The sequence below is a fragment of the Mus caroli genome, unplaced genomic scaffold (assembly GCF_978045245.1).
Source record: "Mus caroli unplaced genomic scaffold, Mus_caroli_1 scaffold_6, whole genome shotgun sequence".
Taxonomy (NCBI): domain Eukaryota; kingdom Metazoa; phylum Chordata; class Mammalia; order Rodentia; family Muridae; genus Mus; species Mus caroli.
The window spans coordinates 274,584-299,265 of record NW_028227261.1 but is presented as its reverse complement, the minus strand read 5'-3'; the positions used below and the strand labels follow the sequence as shown (position 1 = coordinate 299,265).

At 45.5% G+C, this 24,682-nt stretch overlaps 2 protein-coding genes across 4 annotated transcripts; one reads left to right on the top strand and one right to left on the bottom strand.

The window, feature by feature from the left end:
• Positions 1-4,413: 4,413 nt before the first annotated feature.
• Positions 4,414-7,731, bottom strand: B3galt6 (beta-1,3-galactosyltransferase 6). Its single transcript, XM_021159777.3, has one exon. The coding sequence runs from the start codon at positions 7,555-7,557 to the stop codon at positions 6,580-6,582; it is 978 nt and encodes a 325-aa protein (XP_021015436.1). The 5' UTR covers positions 7,558-7,731; the 3' UTR covers positions 4,414-6,579.
• Positions 7,732-7,793: 62 nt separating this feature from the next.
• Positions 7,794-24,428, top strand: Sdf4 (stromal cell derived factor 4). 3 transcript variants are annotated; one of them, XM_021159775.3, is made up of 7 exons: positions 7,794-7,971; positions 10,842-11,171; positions 14,300-14,436; positions 15,559-15,672; positions 23,009-23,167; positions 23,365-23,540; positions 23,993-24,428. In XM_021159775.3, the coding sequence occupies exons 2-7, from the start codon at positions 10,849-10,851 to the stop codon at positions 24,167-24,169; spliced, it is 1,086 nt and encodes a 361-aa protein (XP_021015434.1). In that variant the 5' UTR covers positions 7,794-7,971; positions 10,842-10,848; the 3' UTR covers positions 24,170-24,428. The 3 variants fall into 3 exon arrangements, with proteins under 3 accessions (XP_021015434.1, XP_085694633.1, XP_021015435.1); XM_085838507.1 differs by lacking the exon at positions 7,794-7,971 and adding an exon at positions 8,109-8,243; XM_021159776.2 differs by lacking the exon at positions 7,794-7,971 and adding an exon at positions 8,125-8,236.
• The last annotated feature ends 254 nt before the right edge of the window (positions 24,429-24,682 follow it).

Below are 24,682 nucleotides of genomic sequence, written 5' to 3'. Positions count from 1 at the left end.
AGTCTACATTTTGATCTTTAGGTTGGGAGAAAGACTTTTTTTGTTTTGTTTTGTTTTGTTTTTGTTTTTCGAGACAGGGTTTCTCTGTATAGCCCTGGCTGTCCTGGAACTCACTTTGTAGACCAGGCAGGCCTCAAACTCAGAAATCCACCTGCCTCTGCCTCCCGAGTGCTGGGATTAAAGGTGTGGGCCACCACGCCGGGCTTATCTTCAGAGTCTTAAGAGGTTGTGGCTGGTATGATGACAGGTAATAGAGTGACCCAAGCCTGCCTGGGCTCTGAAATTCATAGCCTGTCTGATGGCTCCAGGACCACAGAAAGTAGATGACTGCAAGTCATAGAGGGGCAGTCTTTTAGCTTTGAGGTATCCTTTTAATTATGACATCATGTTGCCCACAGCATGGATGAGGAAATTTAACCAGGTTGTGCTCTATTCAGCTTTAAAATTTAATGTTTTATGTGGGAGGTATGGAGGTTCTTGTGCTCACAGATAAGCATTAGGGGAACCACGAATGTTAAACATAGGATTATCCCATCAAAGGGAGGGGGAATACATAACCTCCTATCTGCCCAAAAGGCTGGGAGCAGACAGAGTTAGTAGCTTGTTGTCCTTTGTGCTATCTACCCAAGGGCCTCCAGATCCTTTCCAGACCGTTATTGTGAGCTTGTCAATCTATAGAACCTATCTTTATGGGAAGATGTCACATTTAGTCAATCTATAGAACAAGTTTTTTTTTGTTTTTTGTTTTTTTTTTCATATTGTTTTGTTTTGAGACAGGTTTTCTCTCTATAGTCCTGGCTGATCTAGAACTCACTTTGTAGACCAGTCTGGGCTTGAACTCAGATCTGCCTGCTTCTCCCTCCTGTGAATAAAGGTGTGCTCCACCGCTGCTGAGCTATAGAACCCACCTTCATGGAAGATATCACATATCGAGATATCTTTTTTTGTTTTGTTTTTGTTTTTTTTGAGACAGGGTTTCTCTGTATAGCCCTGGCTGTCCTGGAACTTACTTTGTGGACCAGGCTGGCCTTAAACTCAGAAATCCGCCTGCCTCTGCCTCTGCCTCAAGAGTGCTGGGATTAAAGGCGTGTGCCACCACACCCGGCAATATCGAGATATCTTATAGCCACGATTTATTGTATACATGGATTTGAGTAACTTATTACCAGGAAAACCTCACCAAATTTTGCTGTCCTAAAATATGCGTAAACTACTTGGGGTCTAACTCCCAAAATTTGAAACAACACTGTTTACTTAGTTGTGTTGAACTGAACTATCTTCTTGCCTTCTTTGGATTATTACCTTGCTGACAATTACACTCACAAAGACCCTTGCAGTTTTAGAGGTGGACATGGTGGCTGATGCCCATAATTACAGAATGTGAGTGCTGAGGCAGAAAGTCACTGCATATTCAAGACTAACCCAGACTACATAGTGAGTCTGAAGACAGTCTGGTGAAACTCTGTGGCTCAAAAACAAAAAATTAAAACAAAACACTGTGGGTTTAAATTTTTCTCAGCTCTAATTTTGATAAAGGCTCTTAAATGCTTTAACCTCTCTTCTAGCCCACCATGCACCAGAGGCAGTGGAAAGGAAAGGTTATTAGGATACAGGAGAAGTAGACCTGTTTAGAAACTGTTCTTTGGAGCAAGTCTAATCTGTGTTGTCAGGAAATCAGCAGTTCAGTTTATAGGAATCAGTAGCAGCAGCTCGATCTACTTGCAAACACTTCACGAATACATCAGCAGTCTAGTTTAGTAATGTCAGGATAGCAAACACAAATCAGCAGCAGTGGCATGGCCTAGCAGAGACAGCCAGGTCTCTGTCAAATTGGCACAAGTCAGCAGGAGCAACCAGGACCAGCAGGGATGCCAGAAGTTCTTTGCCATGCCTTTAACGAAGAGAAGATTAGTGAAGATGCAGATTCTCAACCAGAAGTGTTGCAAACCTAGCTATGTAAGCCTACCATCATTGTACATTGGGTCCTATTTATACTCTCTCTAAACATCATGTGTCCTCCCATGGGTCTTGTCTTACCGTGTGAGTCTGTATCAGCTGACATCACTCTGTCAATTGGCCCGAGTCCTTAGATGAGGCAAGAAGCCATCAGAGCACACCAGAGGCTTTCTTTCTATGGCATCATCATAAGTGGGGCTTAGTAACATAAGGTGAACCAATACATGTGTGTCATTAGCAAAGAATCTTTCAACATGCGTTCTTTTATGTATTTGCTTTAATAAAATATCCTTTCATCTGTGTCTGCTTCAGAAAAACATTCCTTTATGTGTTTGCCCCACTAAAACACCATCCAACACAACTTTCTAAAGAAACTGTTTTTACTTCAAAATACCCCTAAGATTGTATATGAAATATTGACTTTAATAGGCCAAATTAATTGCATGTTGGCATTTCCAGTGCCCTGTTCAAATCCTAAAGTCTTTCAGGTCTTCCTGAAGACGGTATGTACTAGGCCAAAGCCACAGAATTTCTGTCACACACTTAACTATTTGTCTCTGGATAGTGTGTGTGTGTGTGTGTGTGTGTGTGCGCGCGCGCACACACACACACACGTGAAAGAGAAAGCATGCTTGTGCCATGATGTGCTTTTGGTGATCAGAAAACAATTTTTGGAAGTCAGTTCTCACCTTCCATCTTTTTTGTTGTTGTTTTTTGTTTTTTGAGACAGGGTTTCTCTGTGTAGCCCTGGCTGTCCTGGAACTCACTTTGTAGACCAGGCTGGCCTCAAACTCAGAAATCCACCTGCCTCTGCCTCCCAAGTGCTGGGATTAAAGGCGTATGCTGGCTCTAGTGGTTCTTCTTACTTTACCTCGATTTATGCCGTAGAGTGCCACAATTACAAATGTGCACCAACACATCTAGCTTCCTACCTGTGTTCAGGTGGTTGTCAGGTTTACATGGATAGCACTTTTACTGACTAGCTATCTCTGGGCTCAGTTTAAATGCTTTCCGTGTTGGTTAGCAGTTTCCTCTCATTTCAAACTTTCCATCTTGGAGGAAAGCTCTTTAAAAGGGAGGATTTTCTGAAGGGAGATAAGACATTGTAATCTGTAAGGAAACTGGTTAAACACTGGAAGTTTGCAAGCCCAAAGCTTCAGGAAGTCTCTGATTGGATTCATTAGGTCCCTCCCTCTCCAAGCATATGTAAGGTGTAAGGACTGCTGAAAAACAGTCTCAGACAAGCTGAGCCACATAGAAGAGATAAGGAGGCTGAGACCAGTGGGGCTGAGGGTAGAGAAGGGCCCTCGGACCAACTTAACTATGCTTGGAAAGACACCCTCCAACCTGTTGAACTGTCTGTAAGTTTTGCAGTGTACTTCAGATTTTCAGTTTTCATAAACTGTCACCTGTGCTGAGGTGAGCTGTTGGTGACGCAGCTGGTTTTGAGTGGTCTGATTCTGTAAATAACCCTTTACCCATATATTCCCATTAAGTAACCCCAGTAACTCATTGGTTTACCAAGTTGGATTTTGGTGATATCTTTCACTTTGGTCTGTCACTGTTGTTTTTTTGGGGGGAGGCGGGGAGTGAGTAGATGTCTCCCTAGGAACAGTACACACACAACACCCTGATCAAGTGTGGGGTTTATTGTTGTGTGTGTCAGTGGGCACATGTTTGGAGGCTAAATAGAGGTCAACTTTGAGTATTCCTCAGGAGCTGACCATCTTGTTTTGACACAGGGTCTTGTATTGGGACCTGGGGATTACTGATAGCCTGGCTGGACATTCTTGTTTCTGTCTCCCCTGGTACTGGGACTTAAAGCCCATATCACTACATCTAGCTTTCTACGTGGGTGCCAAGCGGAGAAATCAAACTATGGTCCTCATAATTACATGGTAAGTACTTTACTGACTGAATCATCTCTACAGCTTACATTAGTTGTGGATTTTTGGCATCTGTGCTGTTTTTTGAGCAGTTATCTGGAGCCCTGAGCTTGAGTCCTGGTTGCCACATGGTCCTACATGTTGTTTAGTCTCTACAAGCTCCTTCTGAAAGACAGAGACCTAACTACTTCTCAAGCAATTCCAAGGTTCAGGTGAAACTTCCTAGGTAAAAATGATTGGTATGAAACTTGGTCTTGCTATCAACATCCCTAAAAAACACCAGACCTGTGAGGGACCTTTAAGCCCCATTGGATCTCATACTCTCATACAATGTATACACCAGGCAGTTCATCCTCTATTCAGGAGCTCAGCAGAAAGTGTACTGGGCCTCCTAATCTGACTCAGGACTTGACTGCCTCACAATATGAACATAGGAGGACCTCCTCCTTTCAGAGCCAGGGCTTTACACTCCAGTCCTGAATATTCTAAAGAAAATAACCTAGCTGGGCATGGTTTAAAATAACAGAGGTGGGGGAAAACAAACAAAAGGAAAAGAAAGAATCCAAACACGTTCAAGTTTACAGCCTGAAATTTTAAAAGCAAATTAATGACAGGCAATCAGGGCAAGTCTCTCTGCATCCACAGTTCCCCAGGCGGGAATACCTTCAGGCTATACAGATCAAACAAACAAAAAGTTAATGTAAACTAGGTATGGTGGTTTATGCCTGTAATCTCAGTAGTCAGGAGATTAGGCAGGGTCGAGTTCAAATCTAGTCTAGGCTACATAGCTAGACCCTGTCTCATAAAAACAAAACCCCAAACATCAGTCCCATTAAAATAGCAGAGATTGCAACATCATCCAAAGCTGGAGGTCAAGGCCAGCTCAGGTTGTCCATTTATCCTGGAGCCACCTTATTATATTTTTCTAAGTATACTCTTATTTTTTTTAAACATTAAAAGGGGATATGTAATATTGTTAAAGTTTGTGTGGTTGGGGTGCTATGCTAGGTAGCAAATATTATTTCCTTAATAGAGAATCTAGGAAGCCTCAACACAGGTTTGGATCCCTGAAACTTTGCTGAGACACTAGGAATCTGAAGGTCTTTGTGGAAGCTTGTATGGAACATAGTTTTAAAACCATGTTGTGTAACTCAAAGGCCTTCTTGTGTGATTTGAAATAATGCTTGAGTTTGCCACTAGGCAGCTTTGACAAGAGCTGCACCTCAGAAGCAAGTCCACTGGCAGCCCACCCTGCAGTCCAAGATAGATCTTGATATGCTAATGAACTAACCTTAAGGTGGCACTGATATGGCAGTGAACCAGTCTGCCCAATGAAATGAGAACACTGGGGATGGTCTGTAGGATCATACTGTCAATGTTCCTGTGACAAGGATTCCATACCCTCCATGTTGATACCTAAGGGACTTGAGACTCTCTTGGTGGCCCTGGCCTCAGTCAACCCGGAACTTCAGGTGCTGTTACTCAGCCCACTTAAGCCCGCCATTGACTGGCCACATGCTTACACTCTCAAGGACCTCCTTCTGGTCTGCCACAATTATAACTGAAGGACTTGACAGTGGGTGGAGGCTGAGAAGCTTCTGAAATGTATTCGCTGGAGATTACACGGTGGAACCTGCTTGGTGAGACAGCTGTTAACTTTTATATTAGCACGATATTGTAAAGAATGTTGGTGTGAATAAACCACTTTGAAAGACAAACTTTGTGTGGACATTCTAATCCCAAGCGCCTTACAGTCCATACGCTCACACTCCCTGAAAAGCTTTAAAAGTCATGTCTGTTCAGAAACAAACAAACACACAAAAGGACTGATTTATGTGTAAACCTGAAAGAGAAATGGATAGTTTAAACATTCTTCTATGCTTTAAACACACCCAGAAGTGGGGTTGGCCACCTAGGCTGTTGACAGATTAATCCACAGATACAAAATCTGACACAAGTATTTTTCTTAAGTAGTTAAAAATAAATTAAGACGTGCATTCCCAACTTAAAAAAATTTAAGGGTTCCTCTGCATAGTCCTGGCTATCCTGGACTCACTCTGTAGACCAGGCTGGCCTTGAACTCAGAGATTTGCCTGCCTCTGTAAATTCTTATCTATACAAGCATACAATATTTATAAATAGGTCTAAGCAAACTGCATTATATTTACCAACCTCTATCCACTGAGACAAAAATTCTAAGCTAGTTGACTTGAAAATCAAGTCAAACCTCATACTTGTCCATGACAAAAGATAAAAACAGGAGACACAACAGAATGGAACTTTGTCCGAACAATACAAAGACAACTTTGACGAGTAACATTTTGAGATGAATTCAACAGTCTGCAGGTTAGGCTGTGCAGAACAATCAAGATGGGCAGTGAGCTGCAGAGTTTGCAGAATGAGGGCACTCTAAGCTCATCAAGTGAGGAGGCCCTTCCCTCACACTCCAGATGGCTGATAGGTGGCATTACACAGGTCAGTGTGTGTGTGTGTGTGTGTGCGCCCATGCGCTCGCAGATGCAATCTCCACATCCATAACCAGATGTCATTGGGTAGGCCTTACACCAGACCACTAATACTGAGCACACCCAGTGGACTAGACATTGTTAGTTGTCTCTGGCCATCAGTCCCAAGGTCTCAACAGCAATTGGATAAACCAAGCTCACCCCAGATAATTTATCAGATTGTTTAGGATGCTTGGCCTGTGTTAGGAGAGACCACTGCACCTGCAATGACATCAGGGAATGCCCTCCTTGCGCTGGCAGCACTGGGAGGGTGGAGCTGACCAGTCATAGACATAGGAAAGGCGCAATTGCATCTCATGCTTGCACAACCGGCCCTCATGCAGCAACATCTGTTGCTTCTCCAACATGTCCTCTGGGCTTTGCTTGTGTGTCACGAGATATTGATTGTTGCAGCCTCGAGATTTGTACTCCGTGTCGAAGCGTGGGTCGTGCTCCCGTTGCACATCCACTGGTGCCAGCCAGGTGCCCAGCGATACGTCTTCACTGTGCCACGCACGCAGGTATTCGCGGCTGAGGCGCAGGTAATGCACCAGGTCCGCAGAAAGGACATACCCACCGCCCAGAGCGTAGGGCAGGTAGTAGTCGCAGAGTTGCCAGGCAGCTTCTCGCCAGCGACCTCCCGGCTTGACACGCCCGCGCCCGGAAAAGAAGCCCCAATAGAGGCGCCGGCGGCGTGCGGGCTCACGTGCGCGTAGGTCCACCAGTATAGCGTCCAGGCGCGCAAAAGAGTCGTCATCCGCCTTGAGCACGAACTCGAAGTCCACGTGCTCATCCAGCCAGGTTAGCATGGCCAGAACCTTGGCCGTGAGGTTCTCGTAGGCGTCGCGCAAGGCGGGCAGCAGCAGCAGGTCCCCGTGCTGTGCTTGCTCGAGCTCAAGAGTACGCCGCTCCTCTGAGCCTAAGCCGCTAGTGCCCACGGCGAAGCGCGCCCACACGTCCTTGGGTCCGCCACGCCTCTCTCGTGCCAGCCACGTGCTGCGCACTGCGGTGCGGCGCTCGACCGCGCGGGGCGCACTGGCCACAAGCACTGCCAGGAAGGCCTTAGCGCGGGGTCGAGCGGCTCCAGAAGCGGAGGGCGTCTCGCCCTCAGAAGCGCAGCGCGCCAAGTACAACAGAGTGGTGCTGCAAAACGCCAGGCCGCCTAGGCCCAGCACCACCCGATGCCGCCAAGCGCGCCGAAATACCTTCATGCTGCGGGAGTGAGGTTGCCGAGGGGCGCAGGCGCGGAGACTGGAAGGCGCCTGCGCGACTCGGAGACTGGCGTGGCAGGTTAGGCCTGGTAACCGTGGGAGGAGCCCCAAGGCGCACCGTGGCTAGGCGTCTAAACTCCCCGGAGCTGATATCCAGGGCGGCTTTGAAGGATAGGGCTGGGCCAAGAATGATTGACACGTGACCCCGCGCGCCATTTCTATTGGTTGCTTCTCAGAGGTTGCTTCCGCCCATAAAAAAGATGGTGGCTTCGAGATTCCTACCGGAGGCCGGGGTTTTTCTCACGGTTCCCGGTTGTCTTATTCGCCCCTTCCCGGAAGAAAGATGGCGGCGGCCTGAGCCGAGTTCTGCGTAAGACTTCGCGGGCGCCCAGACCCGGCGCATCAGAAGCCCGGGTGAGTGAGGGGGGGGGGGGTGTCCCTGCAGTCGCTGTGCGAGGGGCGGGCTTGGGAGGCCATTCGTATAGCGTTCGGGTCGCGTCAGGTCTGAGCTGGCTTGACCCCGCGGGCCGCCCTTCTAAGAGTGCGCCCGCCCTCTTCCTCGGCTGCTGCTTCCGGAACTCACTGCCGCGGGGGAACTGAGGCTCGGGGCTCTGTTACCGGCTGGCGTTGTGACCTCTACTTGTGGTCCAGCAGCATCTCTGCCTCGGTTTCCTCTTTGGTAAAATGTGCGCCATGAGTTCTAGTAGTATGAGTTGGAAATTGAAGGCCTGTGTAAAACCTTCATACCTAACCCGGGTCTGGTGATCGTTCTTCTCTGGTACTGTTCAGCGTAGTTCTTAAATCGACAGCGCTTTTACTTTTGTTGTTGTTGACGTTTTTCGAGACGAGCTTTCTCCGTGTAGCTCGGGCTGTCCTGGAACTCACTCTGTAGACCAGAGTGGCTGCACTGGAACTCAGCCTGGCCTGGAACTCAAGAGATCGCCTGCCTTTGCCTCCCTAGTGCTAGAATTAAAGGTTTTTTCCTTTCTTTTACTTCATTTTTTTTTTCCTGCCAGGCTTTATTTCTTTACATTCCTATTTTTGTGTTGCTGGAGGAGATCGAATCCAGCACCGTAAATGCTGGGCAAATAAATGCTCTACTACTGGGCTAAATCATCAGTCTATTACCAGCTTTTGGACTGTTTTAGACTGTTGGTTTTTAGACTTTGGTGGTCTTTTTTCCCTTCCTCTTTTGTTGTTGTTATCGAGAGTTTCCAGACAGGGTTTCCTGTAGCCTGCCTGAACTTACTATGTAGCTGAGGCTAACCTTGAACTATTGATTCTACTGCCTGTAAGTGCCACACTTTCGAAGCAAGCCTAGTCTCCTTGGCAAGTTCCTGGCCAACCAAGGCTTCATTGTGAGACCCTGTCTCAAAACAAAAAAGCAAGCAAACAAACAAAATATATAGTTTGGTTTCATCAGAATTATAATGTAAGGATGGCAAAGAAGTACAGATATTCCCCCAGCCACCCTGTGTATTCCTGAAACCTAGGTGAAACTAAGTCCTGAGTAGACTGTTATAGGTACAGCAAATTTTAATTTAGAAATTAGGCCCAGGTAGAGATTAACAAATGATCATAAAACAGTTGTGACTTTGACAAATAAAATACCATCTGACTTCGATTGATGGCAGGTCAAGGGGTATCATTGTCACCTCCACTACAGGTGTCACTAGCATTCCTTTTGACTACTTGTTGGAAACTGATGTGTGTAGAAGCTATGACAAGATGAAACTCCTGAGTTTAATGCCTGTTTTCCTCTCCTTGTATTCTTACACCCGTCTCCTCATCATTCTGGGGCAAATCCTTGAGCATTTCCCAGAATTCTCTCTACCCCTGCCAGATGTCCCACCTCCTATTTTCTGCCTTAGCTCATTGACCATAAGCTTTTTTATTGACAGGTGATGCTTATAATAGATTCTCTACAGCAAAGGTCAGATGCCTTAACCAAGGTCACAGAGCTCTGTGGTCAAGTTGGGATCTGGAGGATGAGTGACCACAGCCATCCAGTAAACACTGTAATAGTGATTAGGGAGGAATGGAGTCAGGTTTACTTTGTTGTATTGTTGGTGTGTAGGGTTAGGGTACAGGAAGTGCTGCAACTTTAGCCTGGCCAAGTACATTTCTCCAGTTTCTTTTTTAAAAAGTAAAAACATCATTTGTTGTTTTCCTTTTTCACTTTTTCACTTTTTCCTCTTCATTTTTTCCCCCCTGTAGTGCTGGGATCAGCCCTAGGACTTGAGCATACCAGACAAGTGTTTCACCCCTGCCCTAGCTATATATATAGCCCCAGCCCCTTGTGTGTGGATCTTGTTTGGAGATAGGATCTTACTGTTTATCCATGGCTGGCTTGGAGCTCACAGTGTGGACCAGGCTGGCCTTGAACTCAGAGATCCACCCATGTCTACCTCCTGTGTGTTGGGATTAAAGTTGAATGTCACCATGTCCTGCTGGAATATATGGTTGGTCCTGATTATTAAATCATGGTATGAAATAAATATATTTAGTGAAGCATTTGCTTCCACTTAACTGTGGTGGTCTGTCTTTTTTTTTTTTTTTTTTTTCTCTCCCTGAGACAATACTTCTCTGTGTAGCCCTGGTTGTCACCCAAGTGCTGGGATTAAAGGTTTGTAGTGAGAATTTGGAATTTTGGTTGCTTTAAAAAACATAAATATTATAAGGATGTAATTCCATTTTAATCCCAGGCATAAAGATGTGGGGCTGCTCTGGGCTCTCCATAGCAGCTGACTATGATTTGCCTTGTGCTGTAGCAGAGGCATGGTTTTGCCAGCTACAGATAATGTTCTGCGATTGTTTGACATTTGGAATTCTGGGAACTTTTCAGAGGATATATAAATGCTAGGGCACCTAGAGGTGTGATTGGTGGGTGTTCAGGGAGGTTGGTTATGGTTTGTTAGTAGTCATACTCAAAGAAGAAACAAGAAAAAAAAATTAGATGCAGAGATCTCTCTTTCTCACCCCTCTATCCTTCTTTCTCTCCTATCTAGTGATAGGAGATGAAACCAGAGACAGATAAAGGATGGGAAAAAGAAGGACCCACAAAGTAGCAAAGACTAGCTACAAAGGAATGTGCCATCACCCCTGGCCTGGTCTGTCTGTCTTTGTAGACTGTCAGGTTGTGGAGCCAGCCATCAGCCTTCAGTTTTCTTGGGAGTGCTAGTAACCCAGAGCCTTTGTAGTATCCAGGGCTCTAGTTTGAGCTGTGATTTCCCTTTCTTCCTTGCTGCTACCTCTTACTCCAGCTCTCGGTTCACACCTTGCAGGAGTCCCATGGTCTGGCTGGTGGCAATGACGCCCAGGCAGAGTTCCCTCTGTGGTCTAGCTGCTCATGGCCTCTGGTTCTTGGGCCTTGTCCTTCTGATGGATGCAACTGCTAGACCTGCCAACCACTCATCTACTCGGGAAAGAGCAGCTAACAGGGAGGAAAATGAGATCATGCCCCCAGACCACCTGAATGGGGTGAAGCTAGAGATGGATGGACACCTCAACAAGGACTTCCATCAGGAGGTTTTCCTGGGAAAGGACATGGATGGGTTTGATGAAGACTCAGAGCCACGGAGAAGCCGGAGGAAGCTGATGGTCATCTTTTCCAAGTAAGTGTCTCCTGTGTCCTCTGCAAATGCATGCTAAGGCATCCAGAACACAGATATTTACATTGTGATTCATAATGTAGCAAATTTACAATTATGAAGTAGCAATGAAAAGAATGTTGTGGTTGGGGGTTGCCACAACATGAGGAACTGTATTAAAGGGTCACAGCACTAGGAAGGGTGAATTTGAAAGGACTTGGAGGGCCTAAGCTGGGCTGCTTAGCTATGCCTCCGCCGTCATGGCCAGGAAGGCCTCAAGGTAGACTTCTGCCCCTGCCCCACCTCTTAAGGACTTTGTGCATGACTGTTCCAACTATAGACTTTATTAGTTGAAAAGCATAAAGTCAGGCCAAGTGGAAAGTAAAGTGGTCCTAGCATGTTATAATTTCAGATAGAGGAGGGCTGGCCCAGGGCTGCCTAGGAAAAGATATAACAAATCAATATGTTAAGAGCTGATGGGGGAAAGGGGGCATAGGCTAGTCTGTTTGGGTACCTACATTCCCTCCCTCCCTTCCTTCCTTTCTTTTTCTCTGTGGTAAGATCTTACTGTGTAGCCCTGGCTGGCCTTGGACTCACAACTGGTCCATCTGCTGCTGCTTGTCTGCTTGCTTGCTTGCTAGCCTGCTTTGTGGATATTTAGAGACATGATCTCTCTATTAAATAGCCCTGGCTATCCTAGATCTCAATATGTAGACCAGCAGGCCTCTATCTCTCAAATCTGGGGACGGAAAATGTCCACCATCATTCCTGGCTCTATCTCTGCTTTCTCAATGCTAGGATAATGGTTTCTGCAACTTCTGCAACCATGTCTACCTTTTTTTTTTTTTTTTTGGTCTTGTCTTATTAGGTTTTACATTTAATTATTTTTTGAAATGCAAGGACAATTTTATTAGAGTTTGGAAGAAAAATAACCCAGGGAGGACAAGCTGAAAATCTCTGCAGTTGCCCTAACCCTAACCTCAAGTGGAACATGCCAGGAAGGAAAAAAGCCATGCCATTTGAGTTACTGGTAGGGAGGTCCACCACATGGCAGCAGGCAGCCACATAACAGGGAGGAAAGGTGTAAGAAGAGGTTCTGATGTTAACCCTGTTTCTCAATTGGTCCCTGATTTGTTAATAAAGAAGGCTGGAGGACCAATTGTTGGGAGCAGTGGGTAGAGGTGGGACTTCTGGGCCCCAGGAGGAAAGGGCAGACTTAAGGAAGGAGAGGGGCTTTTTTGTCATGTTTTGGAGGAAGAAGGACATAACAATCATGTAAGGCCTCAGGGAGACGAGAGCCTGTGGCCCCGCTGTGGGTGAGTGGCCAAGGATGAGTCTGTGGCCCCACTGTGGGTGAGTGGCCAAGGATGTTTGGCAGGGGCTAGGTGGGATAAGCCATTAAGTTCAGGGTGGACGGAGAGATAGAGATAATAAATTGGTAAGGACATGGTGGAACGAACAAAAGGGAGCCAGGAGGGGCTGGTAGCACTGCAGCTCCCAAGCAAAGGTGGTAGGTTTTTAAAAACTGCACGCAACAGAAAGGGGCTTTAGAGAAATAGTAAGGAAACTCAGAGAGTTAGAAAAGGCATACCTAGGTTCTGAGCATCCAAAAGAAAGAGACAGACTAAAACAAAACCAGAAAGTTGCATCTTTCTGAGTTAAGATTTAGGTGGGCGGACTGTGATGGTTTGTATATGCTCAACCCAGGGAGTGGCACTGTTGGGAGGTGTGGCCTTGTTGGAGGAGGTGTGTCACTGTGGGCATGGGTTTAATACCCTAGTCCTAGCTGCCTGGAAGCCAGTATTCCACAAGCAGCCGTCAGATGAAGATGTAGAACTCTCAGATCCGCCTGCACCATGCCTGCCTAGATGATGTCCTGCTTCCACTTTGATAATGGACTGAACCTCTGAACCTGTAAGCCAGCCCCAATCAGCCCCAATTAAATGCTGTCCTTTATAAGACTTACCTTGGTCATGGTGTCTACTCACAGCAGTAAAACCCTAACTAAGACACAGACTGAACTGAACTTCAATATAGCTCAGTTCTTTTTTTTTTTTTTTTTTTTAAAGATTTATTTATTTATTATATGTAAGTACAATGTAGCTGTCTTCAGACATTCCAGAAGAGGGCGCCAGATCTCGTTGCGGATGGTTGTGAGCCACCATGTGGTTGCTGGGATTTGAACTCTGGACCTTCGGAAGAGCAGTCGGGTGCTCTTACCCACTGAGCCATCTCACCAGCCCATAGCTCAGTTCTTAAGGACTGCTCATCTCTCTCTCTCTCTCTCTCTCTCTCTCTCTCTCTCTCTCTCTCTCTCTCTCTCTCTGTGTGTGTGTGTGTGTGTGTGTGTGTGTGTGTGTGTGTGTGTGTGTAGGGGGGAATGAATGGAAATAGAGGACAGCTTGCAAGAGTTATTGCTCTTTTTCTACCATGTCCTGGCATAAAATTCAGATTGTCAGGCTTGGTTACAAGGGCCTTTTCTCTCTAAGCCATTTTACTAGTCCTGATGCAGATTCTTTCTGATATTCCCTCTACTAAATGTGTTTTGTTTTGGAGTTCCTGTAATCTACCCCCAAGTCCCAAGATCTCTGTTACTAAGACCTGGGTTTTATTCTTGAACAAAATATTAGGTTTCCAAAGGGACTTTGTTATACATTTGTTGTGAAGGAGCTTGTGTGGTTTAGCTGAAGTATATAAACTGCTGTGGTTAGAAGAGTTATGAGCCAGATACGGTAGTGCCTTTAATCTCAGCAATCAGGAGGCAGAGGCAGGTGTGTCTCTGAGTTCAAGGTCAGCTTGCTCAACAGGACAACCAGGGCCAATAGAGAAATCCTGTCTTGAAAAACTAAACTAAACAAACAAACAAATGAACAGAGGATTATAATGCTGTCCTTTGTACCTCAAGTAGGAGAGTCTCTTCCCAGTGATGATCCATTTTGTCCTCAAATAGCAGCTCCTGACTTAACTGCTCGCCCACAATTTTCCTTACAGACCCTGGCCCTCTCTCATGGTCCCTAGTGAGACTTCCAAATGGAATGTTAGTTTGTGGCAGGTTCACAGCTACTTCTGTGTAATTCCTGAAACCAGGAGCATTTGCCTTTCTATTGAGAGTCCTAGAGCCTGATCTGATGCTTGCCTTTGCCTGCTACTAGGGTAGATGTGAACACTGACCGGAGGATCAGCGCTAAGGAGATGCAGCACTGGATTATGGAGAAAACAGCAGAGCACTTCCAGGAGGCCGTCAAGGAAAACAAACTGCACTTCAGGGCTGTGGACCCTGACGGTGATGGTACAGTGGGGCCAATTGGCAGAGCTGGGTAAAGTGGGTGAAGTCAGGCAGGAGACTGCAGCCTTACGGTAGAACCTGAGCCATGTCCCCAGGCCAAGGGGCAGAAAAGTAGATGAGGTCACAGTAGGACTAGAGATGCTCACAGTGTGAGGTAGTCTCTGATGGTAGCTGTATGCTTGTTGAAACTAAAGGACACAGCAAGTGCTACATTGACATAAATGTTTTTTTGTAAAATTCCATGTATGTGTGTACACATGTCTGTGGAGGCCGAGATTAACGTTGGGTATTTTGAGTCCAGAGCTCACTGATTTCATTAAATAACCAGCTTGTGCCAGGGATTCCCTGTCTCTGCCTCTCAGTGCTGGCATTATAGGAGGGCCTCCACATCTCTGCAGCTTTTATTACATAGATGTTGGGGATTCAAATTCTGCTCCTCATGCTTGCACAGCAAATGTTTCACCTTGAAGCCATTTCTCAGCTATGACCCAAATAGTTTAGTTGAAAAGTAATACTAGGTTATGTGGTTGTGGCCCATGCTTTTAATCTCAGTACTCAGGAGGTAGAGGCAGATGGATCTCTAAGTTCCGGGCCAGCCTGGTCCACAGAGTGAGTTTCAGGATAGCTGAGGTTAGACAGAGAAACCCTGTTTTGAAAAACCAGAGAAGAAAAGAAAAAAGAAAATACCAGAATCTTAATAATTCAGGGCTAGCCTCGACTACATACTGAAACTACTTCTCAGTAAACCAAAACCACCCAGTGTCTCTTAAAAGTTTGGGGTTTCTTTCTAGTGTTCTCCCATCTTATGCTGCCAGTCAGTATCTCTTTCGGCCCTGAGGGGTGAAAGTTCCCCCTGATTCTGCTGGTGAAGAAGTTGGTATAGGATACTGGCCAAAGCTGTGGGGTGGGTATTGGTTGCTCTGCCCCTGAATGCCACCCTGGCAAGATATCTGGAGCTGTACACATCCTCAGCCTCCGCTAGTACTAGACACCCAGCACCGAGGAGTTTTTACCCTCTGCCCTGTGATTGCCTGTAGCTCAGGATTTCTAGCAGGTGTCCTAAAATAACTGTCTTTTTCATGACCTTCCCTGCCAAGTGTCTTGACCAGGGTGATCTCTTTTTAGGCCATGTGTCCTGGGATGAATATAAAGTGAAGTTTTTGGCAAGCAAAGGCCACAATGAAAGGGAGATTGCTGAAGCCATCAAGAACCATGAGGAGCTCAAAGTGGATGAGGAGAGTGAGTGCTGGGTACCAGCCAGGTCACTGTGCTGGTGTAGGGTGGGCTGGGCTGGCTAGGAGTAGAGGGCTGACTCTGTCCTGGGTGAGACTTGGGATCTGGTACTTTCAAGTCGAGGCAGGGAGGACATGAATCCAGCAAGAGAAGGGGCAGCCTTTGTCAAGGCCTTGAGTCACAAAAGCTAGGCAATGACACCCACTACACTCAGTGGTGCCCTGGGACCTCAAGAGTGATGTCACTTCCAGGTGGAAGCATGGACAGTCTGGTTTGGAGGTACTGTTAGGCATACTGGTCTTTGGGGCATGGAGCACACAGGACTCAGAGAAAACTGAGAAGCCCTCAGGGCAATTGTCAGGAAGGGAAGTCTGGCTAGCTTGTAAAGCATAAATAAAGGACTTTACTTATTACTGCCTCGAGTCCAAGACTCCTTCCCCTTCCCCTCTTTCCTTGTCCATATAGTGATTCGTTCACAGTGCTTTCTGGCTCTGTAGATGGTTAGGACTTGTGGTGTCCTGTAATTCTCCATAGTCATACATACAGTTCTTGGCAGATGTACACACTGTAACACCTGTGCTCTACTGTCTCAGTCTGTCTGTGTGGCTGACCTCAATAGAGGCCACCTGCAAAGTAGTACCTCATACCTTTCTAGCATCACAGAGATACATCCTGGAGACATACTGACCATGTTGACCCATGTGAAGTACAGTGATGACCAGTATTTTAGTTCTGTACTTTTCTTCTCTAGTTTTTTTTCTTTTTCTTTTTTCTACCAGGCTGGCCTCAAACTCAGAGACCGATCTGCCTCTGACCCCTGAGTGCTGGGAGTCGAGGCATGTGCACCACCGTCTAGCTTTTTTTTTTTTTTTTTGACATTTTTTGAATTTGCTGAAGTTTTCCTTCCTCAGCTTCTCCAGTGCTGGGATTGTTGGTGAGAGGAACCCTAAATGGCCAAGTTCTATTCATTCTTAAATTTCTTTAAATTTCTCCTCCTAAAGCAATTGTCTGCCTTTCCCCCACCTTACTGTGTTTTGTGTTTCTATTAGTTGTCCTTCATTTCATGCTGCTTCCTGGAGGGTCCTGAGGGCCCTTGTTCTGTTCCTCTGGTGAGACCAGTATATGCCTGTGCAGGTTGTTGGAAGTTTTGAAGATGCTTTTCAGAGCTTCAGGGAGTTTGGTGCCCTCACAGCAATCCATCTGTGACTTCTTTGGGATGTAGTCTCACTCTGGCCATTTTACTTTGGTGATGAACAGTGATGTGGGAATAAACCCTTTCATTCCTAACTTGCTTTTTGGTCATGGTGTTTCATTGCAGCAATAGAAACCCTAAGACTTGGGCTGGAGAGATGACTTAGCAGTTAAGAGCATTGACTGCTTTTCCAGAGTTCCTGAGTTCAATCCCCAGCAATCACGTGGTGTCTCGCAACTATCTATAATGGGATCCAATGCCCTCTTCTGGAGTGTCTAAGAGAGCAACAACAGTGTACTCAAATACATAAAATAAATAAATAAATCTTTAAAAAGAAAAGAAAAGAAAAGAAACCCTAAGACAACTATCTAAGGTCTAGCCTGAGGTCCCAACTCAACCACATCTGATCTTCTTGAGTATTGGTTAGTTTTCTCTTGTGATAAAACATTACTAAAGGCAACTTAGAAAGACTTTATTTGAGCTATGGTTCCAGAGAGTTTGAGTCCATAATGGCAACAGGCGGTAAGCATGATGGCAGCAACAGTAAGTTGGGAACTCACATCTTGAACTGCAAGCATAGAGCAGCGAGTGAACTGGAAGTGGCAAGACTCAAAAGCCCACTCTCAGTGAATTACTTCCAGTAAGGCCTCACCTCCGAAACTTCCTTGTCTTGGTTGGGGTTTCATTGCTGTGAAAAGACACCATAACCAAGGCAACTCTTAAAAAGGACATTTAATTGGGGCTGGTGGGAAGCAAGACAACATGCAGGTAGATGTGTATTGGAGAAGGAGCTGAGAGTTCTACACCTTGCTCTAAAGTCAACAGAAGGGAACTGTTCCATACTGGGTGTAGCTTGAGCACTAAGAGACCTGGAAGCCCACCTACACACACCTCCTAATAGTGTCACTCCGTGTGGCCAAGGATTCAAAATACATGAATCTATGGGGGCCAAACCTATTCAAACCACCACATTCCCATAACAGTGTCATCAACTGAGGATCACATATTTAAATGCCTAGACTATGAGAGGCACTGGTAAAAGAATTATCTTTAATATAAATGTAAGCAGTGAATTAATCTATCTGGTGGCTATATTTCTTTACTTTATTCTAGTCCCCAGTGACCACACAGAAACCAAGATTTATTTAAAACTGCACTTCAATAGTTGAGCAGTTCAGTGATCTCCTTTAACCTCCCATGCTAATCCAGCTCTCTTCCATCCCATCCCATGGTGCCTGCATGTTATTATTGGTCTGGCTCTTTGGGCTTCAGGTGTGTTTCCATGATCTCTCTCCAGACCTCTTCCTCATGGCTCCAATTCCTCCATCCCCTTGGCTGATCTGATCTCCCTCTGTCCTTACTGTGCCCACAGATATCCCCCACCCTATTCTTTATTCTGATCACCCAGTTCTGGGTGGTCAGCGTTTATTGACAAGGCAGAGAATAAATGGTAAGAATTGTTTACACAAACTTGAGACATTAGAGTCTTGGTATAAGCATCACAGTGCCGTGTACAGATTGAAACAAGATATGAGGGCAGAGACAACAGCATTTGAATAACACAAGTAAACTTTACACAATGTGCAAAAACATTGTGCCTAGAGGCACTTCTCATTAAAACCACTGCATTCTACTTCCTGGCCCCTATAGTCTCATGACCATATCATGTTGTTAGGTTCTGATCAAAATGAGAGAACTCCAAGACTTTTTCAGAAAAGAGCAGCTTTAATGTGAATGCATAGGTTCAAAACGAGCTCTTTTCATAAAAAACCCAAGCCTCAAGTACAGTGAAACAGCTTTTGTTATGATTTTTGTTTAACTTGCAATTTCATTGGCTACTTAAAAATCTTAAGATGGTACAGAGTTGACTTGGTAGTTAGGAGGATTTGTGGCTTTTTTCACAGGATCTGCGTTCAATCCCACCATCCACATGGTGACTCATAGCCATCTGTAACTTCTGGTTGCTGGGGAATCTAATACCTTTGAGTACTAGGCACATATGTGGCACACACATACATGCAGGCATAACATTCATACATATAAAATCTAAACTTTTTTTTTTTTTTTTTTTTTTTTTTTGGTTTTTCGAGGCAGGGTTTCTCTGTGTAGCCTTGGCTGTCCTGGAACTCACTCTGTAGACCAGGCTGGCCTCGAACTCAGAAATCCGCCTGCCTCTGCCTCCCGAGTGCTGGGATTAAAGGCGTGCGCCACCACGCCCGGCTAAATCTAAACTTTTTAACATTCACACACAAACTTAGAATGAGATTCTAAAGATGTCCTGGATTTAGGGGTGGGATGGGGTGGTACTCAGGATATAGCAAAGTTTCACAAACATTTTGAACTCCTTCAAGGTCTCTAGAAAGGCTTACTAAGCAAAGAGGGGTTGGGAGAGATGTGTTTAAGTTTATATATACCCAGGTTGTTAAGAATGGGACACTGCTTGGCCCATTTTTTGTCTTTATTTTCTCTGGTTCTCAAAGACCCCCTATGACAGTAGTGCAAAATGCTTTTAGTTCAACTTCAAAAGTCTCCATAGTCTTTGTTTGCTTGTTTTTTTGAGACAGGGCCTCTCAAGCCCTAGCTGGCCTTGAACACATAGAAAGCCTTCTTTGGCCTCCCTAGTGCTGGGAACAGGCATATACCACTATGCCCAGCTTCCCATTTTTAGATTTCCAAGGCAGAGTAAACTGACAGAAGGCAGAAAAAGATCAGGATCTGACCTTCAACAGAAGATATTATTGTTTATTTTTTATTTTTAAAGATTTATTTATTTATATATTCTATCTATATATGAGTACTCTGCATGTATGGCTGTATACCAGAAGAGAACATCAGAGAGAAGAGGGCATCAGATCCCATCACAGATAGTTGTGAGCCACCATGTGGTTGCTGGAAATTGAACTCAGGACCTCTTCAAGAGCAACTCGTACTCTTAAGCACTGAGCCATCTCTCCAGCTCTGATACTATGTCTATTAACGCACACAATGAGATGCAGTCTTTCTCCTGGGGGAAACTGAAGGGTCTGCCAGGGGGAAAAGCTGGCTGTAGCCCTTTATAGGAGTAAGATAAGGGTCTTGGAAGTAAAAAAGATTGTTGCAGTGCCCAAGGTGAGACAGACTTTTGGGTGACAGGCTGTCTCAAAAGACATTCCTTTCTGGGCTGACTGAACACAGTCAGTTGTAATCTCACAGGAATCCTATTTTTATAAGCAAAGCAGTCTATCTCCCATAGTCTTTACATAAGCACTGTGTGAAAGTCCATAATGCTTAGTAAAATTAAAAAACCAAATTATATACTTCCAACATATAATGGCACAGAATATACAATTCCTCTTCTAAAAGGGAGAAAAGGAAGCATAGTGAGAAAGTACCAAAGTCTTGTAAGTCTGAAACCCAGCAGGGCAGACACCAAATCCTACAGCACGGCGTCCAATACCAAAGGGCTTAGATGACATTGTCCCTTCTGCTTTGCTGCTTCTAGCATACATGTCTGTCTTGGGTTGGTTCATCTGCTTGTAGGCAGCTCTCCTTGGCAGGTATACCACAAGTCTGGCATCTTCACCATCGTAGGGTTTCTCCCACAACCCAGCTTCATGTTTATACCTTCACTCAGTGGCCTCTCAGGGCCTTCACACAGGGCCTCCCTGCCACGGGCTGCCTAGCCTCAGCATCAGTTTTAGATTGTAGCGGAGGAATCTATCGCCTCTTCCCCCTTGGATTTCTTTTGTTTGTTTGTGTTTTTGGTTTTTTGAGACAGGGTTTCTCTGTGTAGCCCTGGCTGTCCTGGAACTTACTTTGTAGACCAGGCTGGCCTCCAACTCAGAAATCCGCCTGCCTCTGCCTCCCGAGTGCTGGGATTAAAGGCGTGCGCCATCACCACCCAGCACCCTTGGATTTCTTATGTTTCTAAAGCTAGTACCACATGGTGGACACTGCAAAGTTGAGCTGACAGCTTGGGGAGGTTCTCCCGGGAACCATGTTAGTAGCAGTTTTTTGTTTTTCTTTCTGGGAGCAGAAAATTCCTTAGGCCTTTTCCTTTTGTAAATTAGAAGCTTAGCAGGATGGGATCTTGCCATGAGGGCATCCTTCCCTTTGTTCCAGTGCAAATTAGGCCTCTCTTTAATGACACTAATCTCCTTAACAAATACAAGCTTTTTCAGCACATGTCTTAGTTATAACATTAAGCTTCTTAATATAGTTTCTTTTCTCCAAACTGTACACTTTATATTTTTTTCTTCCCTGCTTGTTTTTTTTATTATAGACCTGTATAAACATTAATAACAATACCACAGATTTAGTATTATACAGTCTTAAAAATCTCCACTGAAGAAATTACAAAGAAAGTCCATTCCCTGCCCCCTCTGTGTGTGTGTTTTTTTCCCTACATGTATATGTATGTACCACATGCATTTCTGGCATCCAAGGAAACTAGAGGAGGATGTCAGATTCCCTAAAGTAGAGTTACAGACATTGTGAGCTGCCATATGGTTGCTGAGAATTGAACCTGAATTCTTTGGAGAAGTAGTCAGTGTTCTTGGTACCCAAGTCTCTCCAGCTTCTATTTCATTACTTTTAAATTTAGCCTCATGCAAGTTCTTGGGACAGTGGAAAAAGGCAGCCAGATTATTTGCCAAAATATCACTAGAATGCTCTCTAGTCCAGTTGCTAATTGTTTCCCTCTGAAACCTTTTTAGCAGAGCCTCCACAGTCAGCATTGCTTCTAGTACTACTGTCTCCCAGGTTTCTACTATAATAGCCCTTTTGATTCCAGAGTTCCTAGATCTTCCACATTCTTCCCCAAACCAACAGGTCAGGTTCTTAATAGCAACAGCAACACTCTTTTGTCTGGTACCAACCTCTCTATTGGTCTCTTTTCTGTTGCTATGATAAAGAATCATGACCAAGGTAATGTACAGAAAGGACTTTATTTGGGCTTACCAAAGGGTTAGAGTCCATAATGGTTGACATCTTGCTCTCCAGGCATGAAGCAGACAGCGTGACCTGGAAGTAAGTGAGACTATAAATACTCAAAGCCTGCCCCTAGTGATAAACTTTCTGCAAAAAGGCCTCACTTCTAAAACCTCCCCACATAGCATTACTTGGATTCATGTGTTTAAATGCACTAGACTGTGAGAGTCAAGGCACATCCTTGACCTCAGCACATTGAAAGGCCTCTGATTGGGGAGATGTGAGCAGTTGGTAGGATTCTGGAGGGGAGGCCTATGTCTCTCTTGTGTAATGCTAGTGGTTCTCCCTCAGTGCATGGTGAAGTCTTGATAGAGAAGTCTACTTTATATCACATTTTTATTGTTTATTTTTACTTTTTGAGACATTCATTCAAATGATCTACCTGCTTCAGTCTCCCAAGCCACTGGAACTACAGGGTTGTGCCAATATATCCCATTCCCCATCATCCTTTAAATGAGCCCTCTTATTCAGGTTAGGTTAACCCAAGAAATACTGTGCATGAAGGCCACTTGGTCTGTCTGGTGATCAGGTACCTGATGAGTCATAGAGGAACTGCTATAGTCAGGATATGGCCAGAGACAGACTCAGGACAATAGGGTAAAACCATGAAGGCAGGCAGGGATTCTTAAGGTTCCTAGAGCTGAGCACCGGGAAGCCTAGACACCAGAACTTAGTCGCTGACTGTGTTGAGTCCCAGATGGAGAAAGATTATTTCTGCCCTGGGAATATGGGAGACCTTGGAGAATGCATAGGCAACCATTGTTCAGAACAAGGGGAGTTTATGGGAAGCTTAGCTCACTACCTCAGTCATTTCTAGAAACTGGGTTTTCTGTATTCTATGCTCTCTGAGTGATACTGTACATGAGAAATGTAGAGAGGAACAAAAGTGACACCTTTGTTCCTATAGACGTCAATAAGAATGAGTCAACCTCAGTCTCAGTGAAATTTCCATTTCTGCTGAGGAATAAACAGCTTGGAGTGTGCACGGATGGCAGGTTGGGCAGTCTCTGGGGGTTTGTGTGTCCCTTCCCAAGGACCAGGCTCTTCTGGGTAGCCTAGTACCCTTTGTCTTGAGCCGGTAAATGACGACCCTCTTAAGTTCAAGCAAAACCTTGTGGAACCTTATTAGTGTTTGCATAAGTGTCTATTATGCCTAGATAGTCACAGATGTGCCTCTTGCAGCACAGGAAGTCCTTGGGAACCTCAGAGACCGATGGTATCAGGCAGACAATCCTCCTGCAGACCTGCTGTTGACTGAGGACGAGTTCCTTTCATTCCTTCACCCTGAGCACAGCCGGGGCATGCTCAAGTTCATGGTCAAGGAGATCTTTCGGGACTTGGGTAAGACCTTTCCGAACTGTGACACTGTTTTAGGCCTGAGGGTAACCAATGGGCTGGGAGCATGGGAAGAGGATACCAAGCCCCAGGGTAGGTGGGCCTGGCCTATTTGTTTTCTAAGGAGGTTCTTGGGTGGTACTCAGTGAGTTTTAGGTAAAGCCCCAGCTGAACACTACCTCTCTTCAACCACTTATCTATAGATCAGAATGGTGATAAGCAGTTATCTCTGCCTGAGTTCATCTCCCTGCCAGTGGGTACTGTTGAGAACCAACAAGGCCAAGACATTGATGACAACTGGGTGAAAGATAGGAAGAAGGAGTTTGAGGAACTGATTGACTCTAACCATGATGGGATTGTGACCATGGAGGAGCTAGAGGTGAGCAAGGGAACTTATGAATGTTGTTGTGTCCCAGGAAGGGCCCTGGGTTTGGAGGCTGGGCTAATCCTACAGCACGGTACCAAAGGAAAGGGGGCTTGCCTACATGATGACCTGAGACAATGGGCATCAGCATTAATGTCCAGATTGACGAGATGGAAAGGTCCTATGAAACCTGTTGTCTGTGGAAGGCATCTGGGGATTTGTTTGTTAGTGCTTAGGATGGAACCCAGGGCCTCCAAGCTGAACAATTGTTCTATCACAGAGCTACATTCCCAGCCCTGTGTTAAGAGATTCTTAAGTCCCCTTATGGGACCAGAAAAGAAAACACATATTAGCCCCACTTCTCAAGTCACCCTTGGGCTGGCATGTAGGTATGGCAGCTGTGGGCGCAGGGCCTCTGTTGACACTGTAGCAGGGCTAGGTCACTGATTTGTGCCTGGGTCTCACAGAACTACATGGACCCCATGAATGAATATAATGCCCTCAACGAAGCCAAACAGATGATTGCCATTGCTGATGAGAACCAGAACCACCACCTGGAGCCTGAGGAGATCCTCAAGTACAGTGAGTTCTTCACTGGCAGCAAGCTGATGGACTATGCCCGCAATGTGCATGAAGAGTTCTGAGCATGCCCCTCAGCTGGGGCCAGGTCGTCAGTGTACTGTCTGACCCTTCCCACACTTCGAGGAGGCTATGGTCCAGTGAGACCTGTGGATGACTGGGTCCAGATTGGGTCTAAAATGCTATCTACCCTGTGTCTGGAGGCTTCCATAGGCCCCAAGAAAGTGCTGTTCCAGAACCTTCCTTCTTCTGTTGTGTCCATATGCACTGGCTTAGCTCCTGCCATGGCATGGCCCAGGTTTATTAAAGATATGCTTAATAGGCTATGTGTCCTCTCCAGCATGTGTCTGAGGCAGTAGCCCTTCTGTACCAGTCATGAGCTGAGCTGCATTTGCTTGATCAAATCTCTTTTCAGTTGTTACATTCTGTTTCTGAGAACTGCTTGGAATGGTTGGTTCAGGTGAGGGTGCTGCAGGGTCAGGAGCTCTGGGCTGGGCCCCTCTGTGTGCTTACCACACTGTGGGAAATAATGCAACTCTTGCAGTTTCCTTGAAAACTGAAAGATTACGATAAAGTTA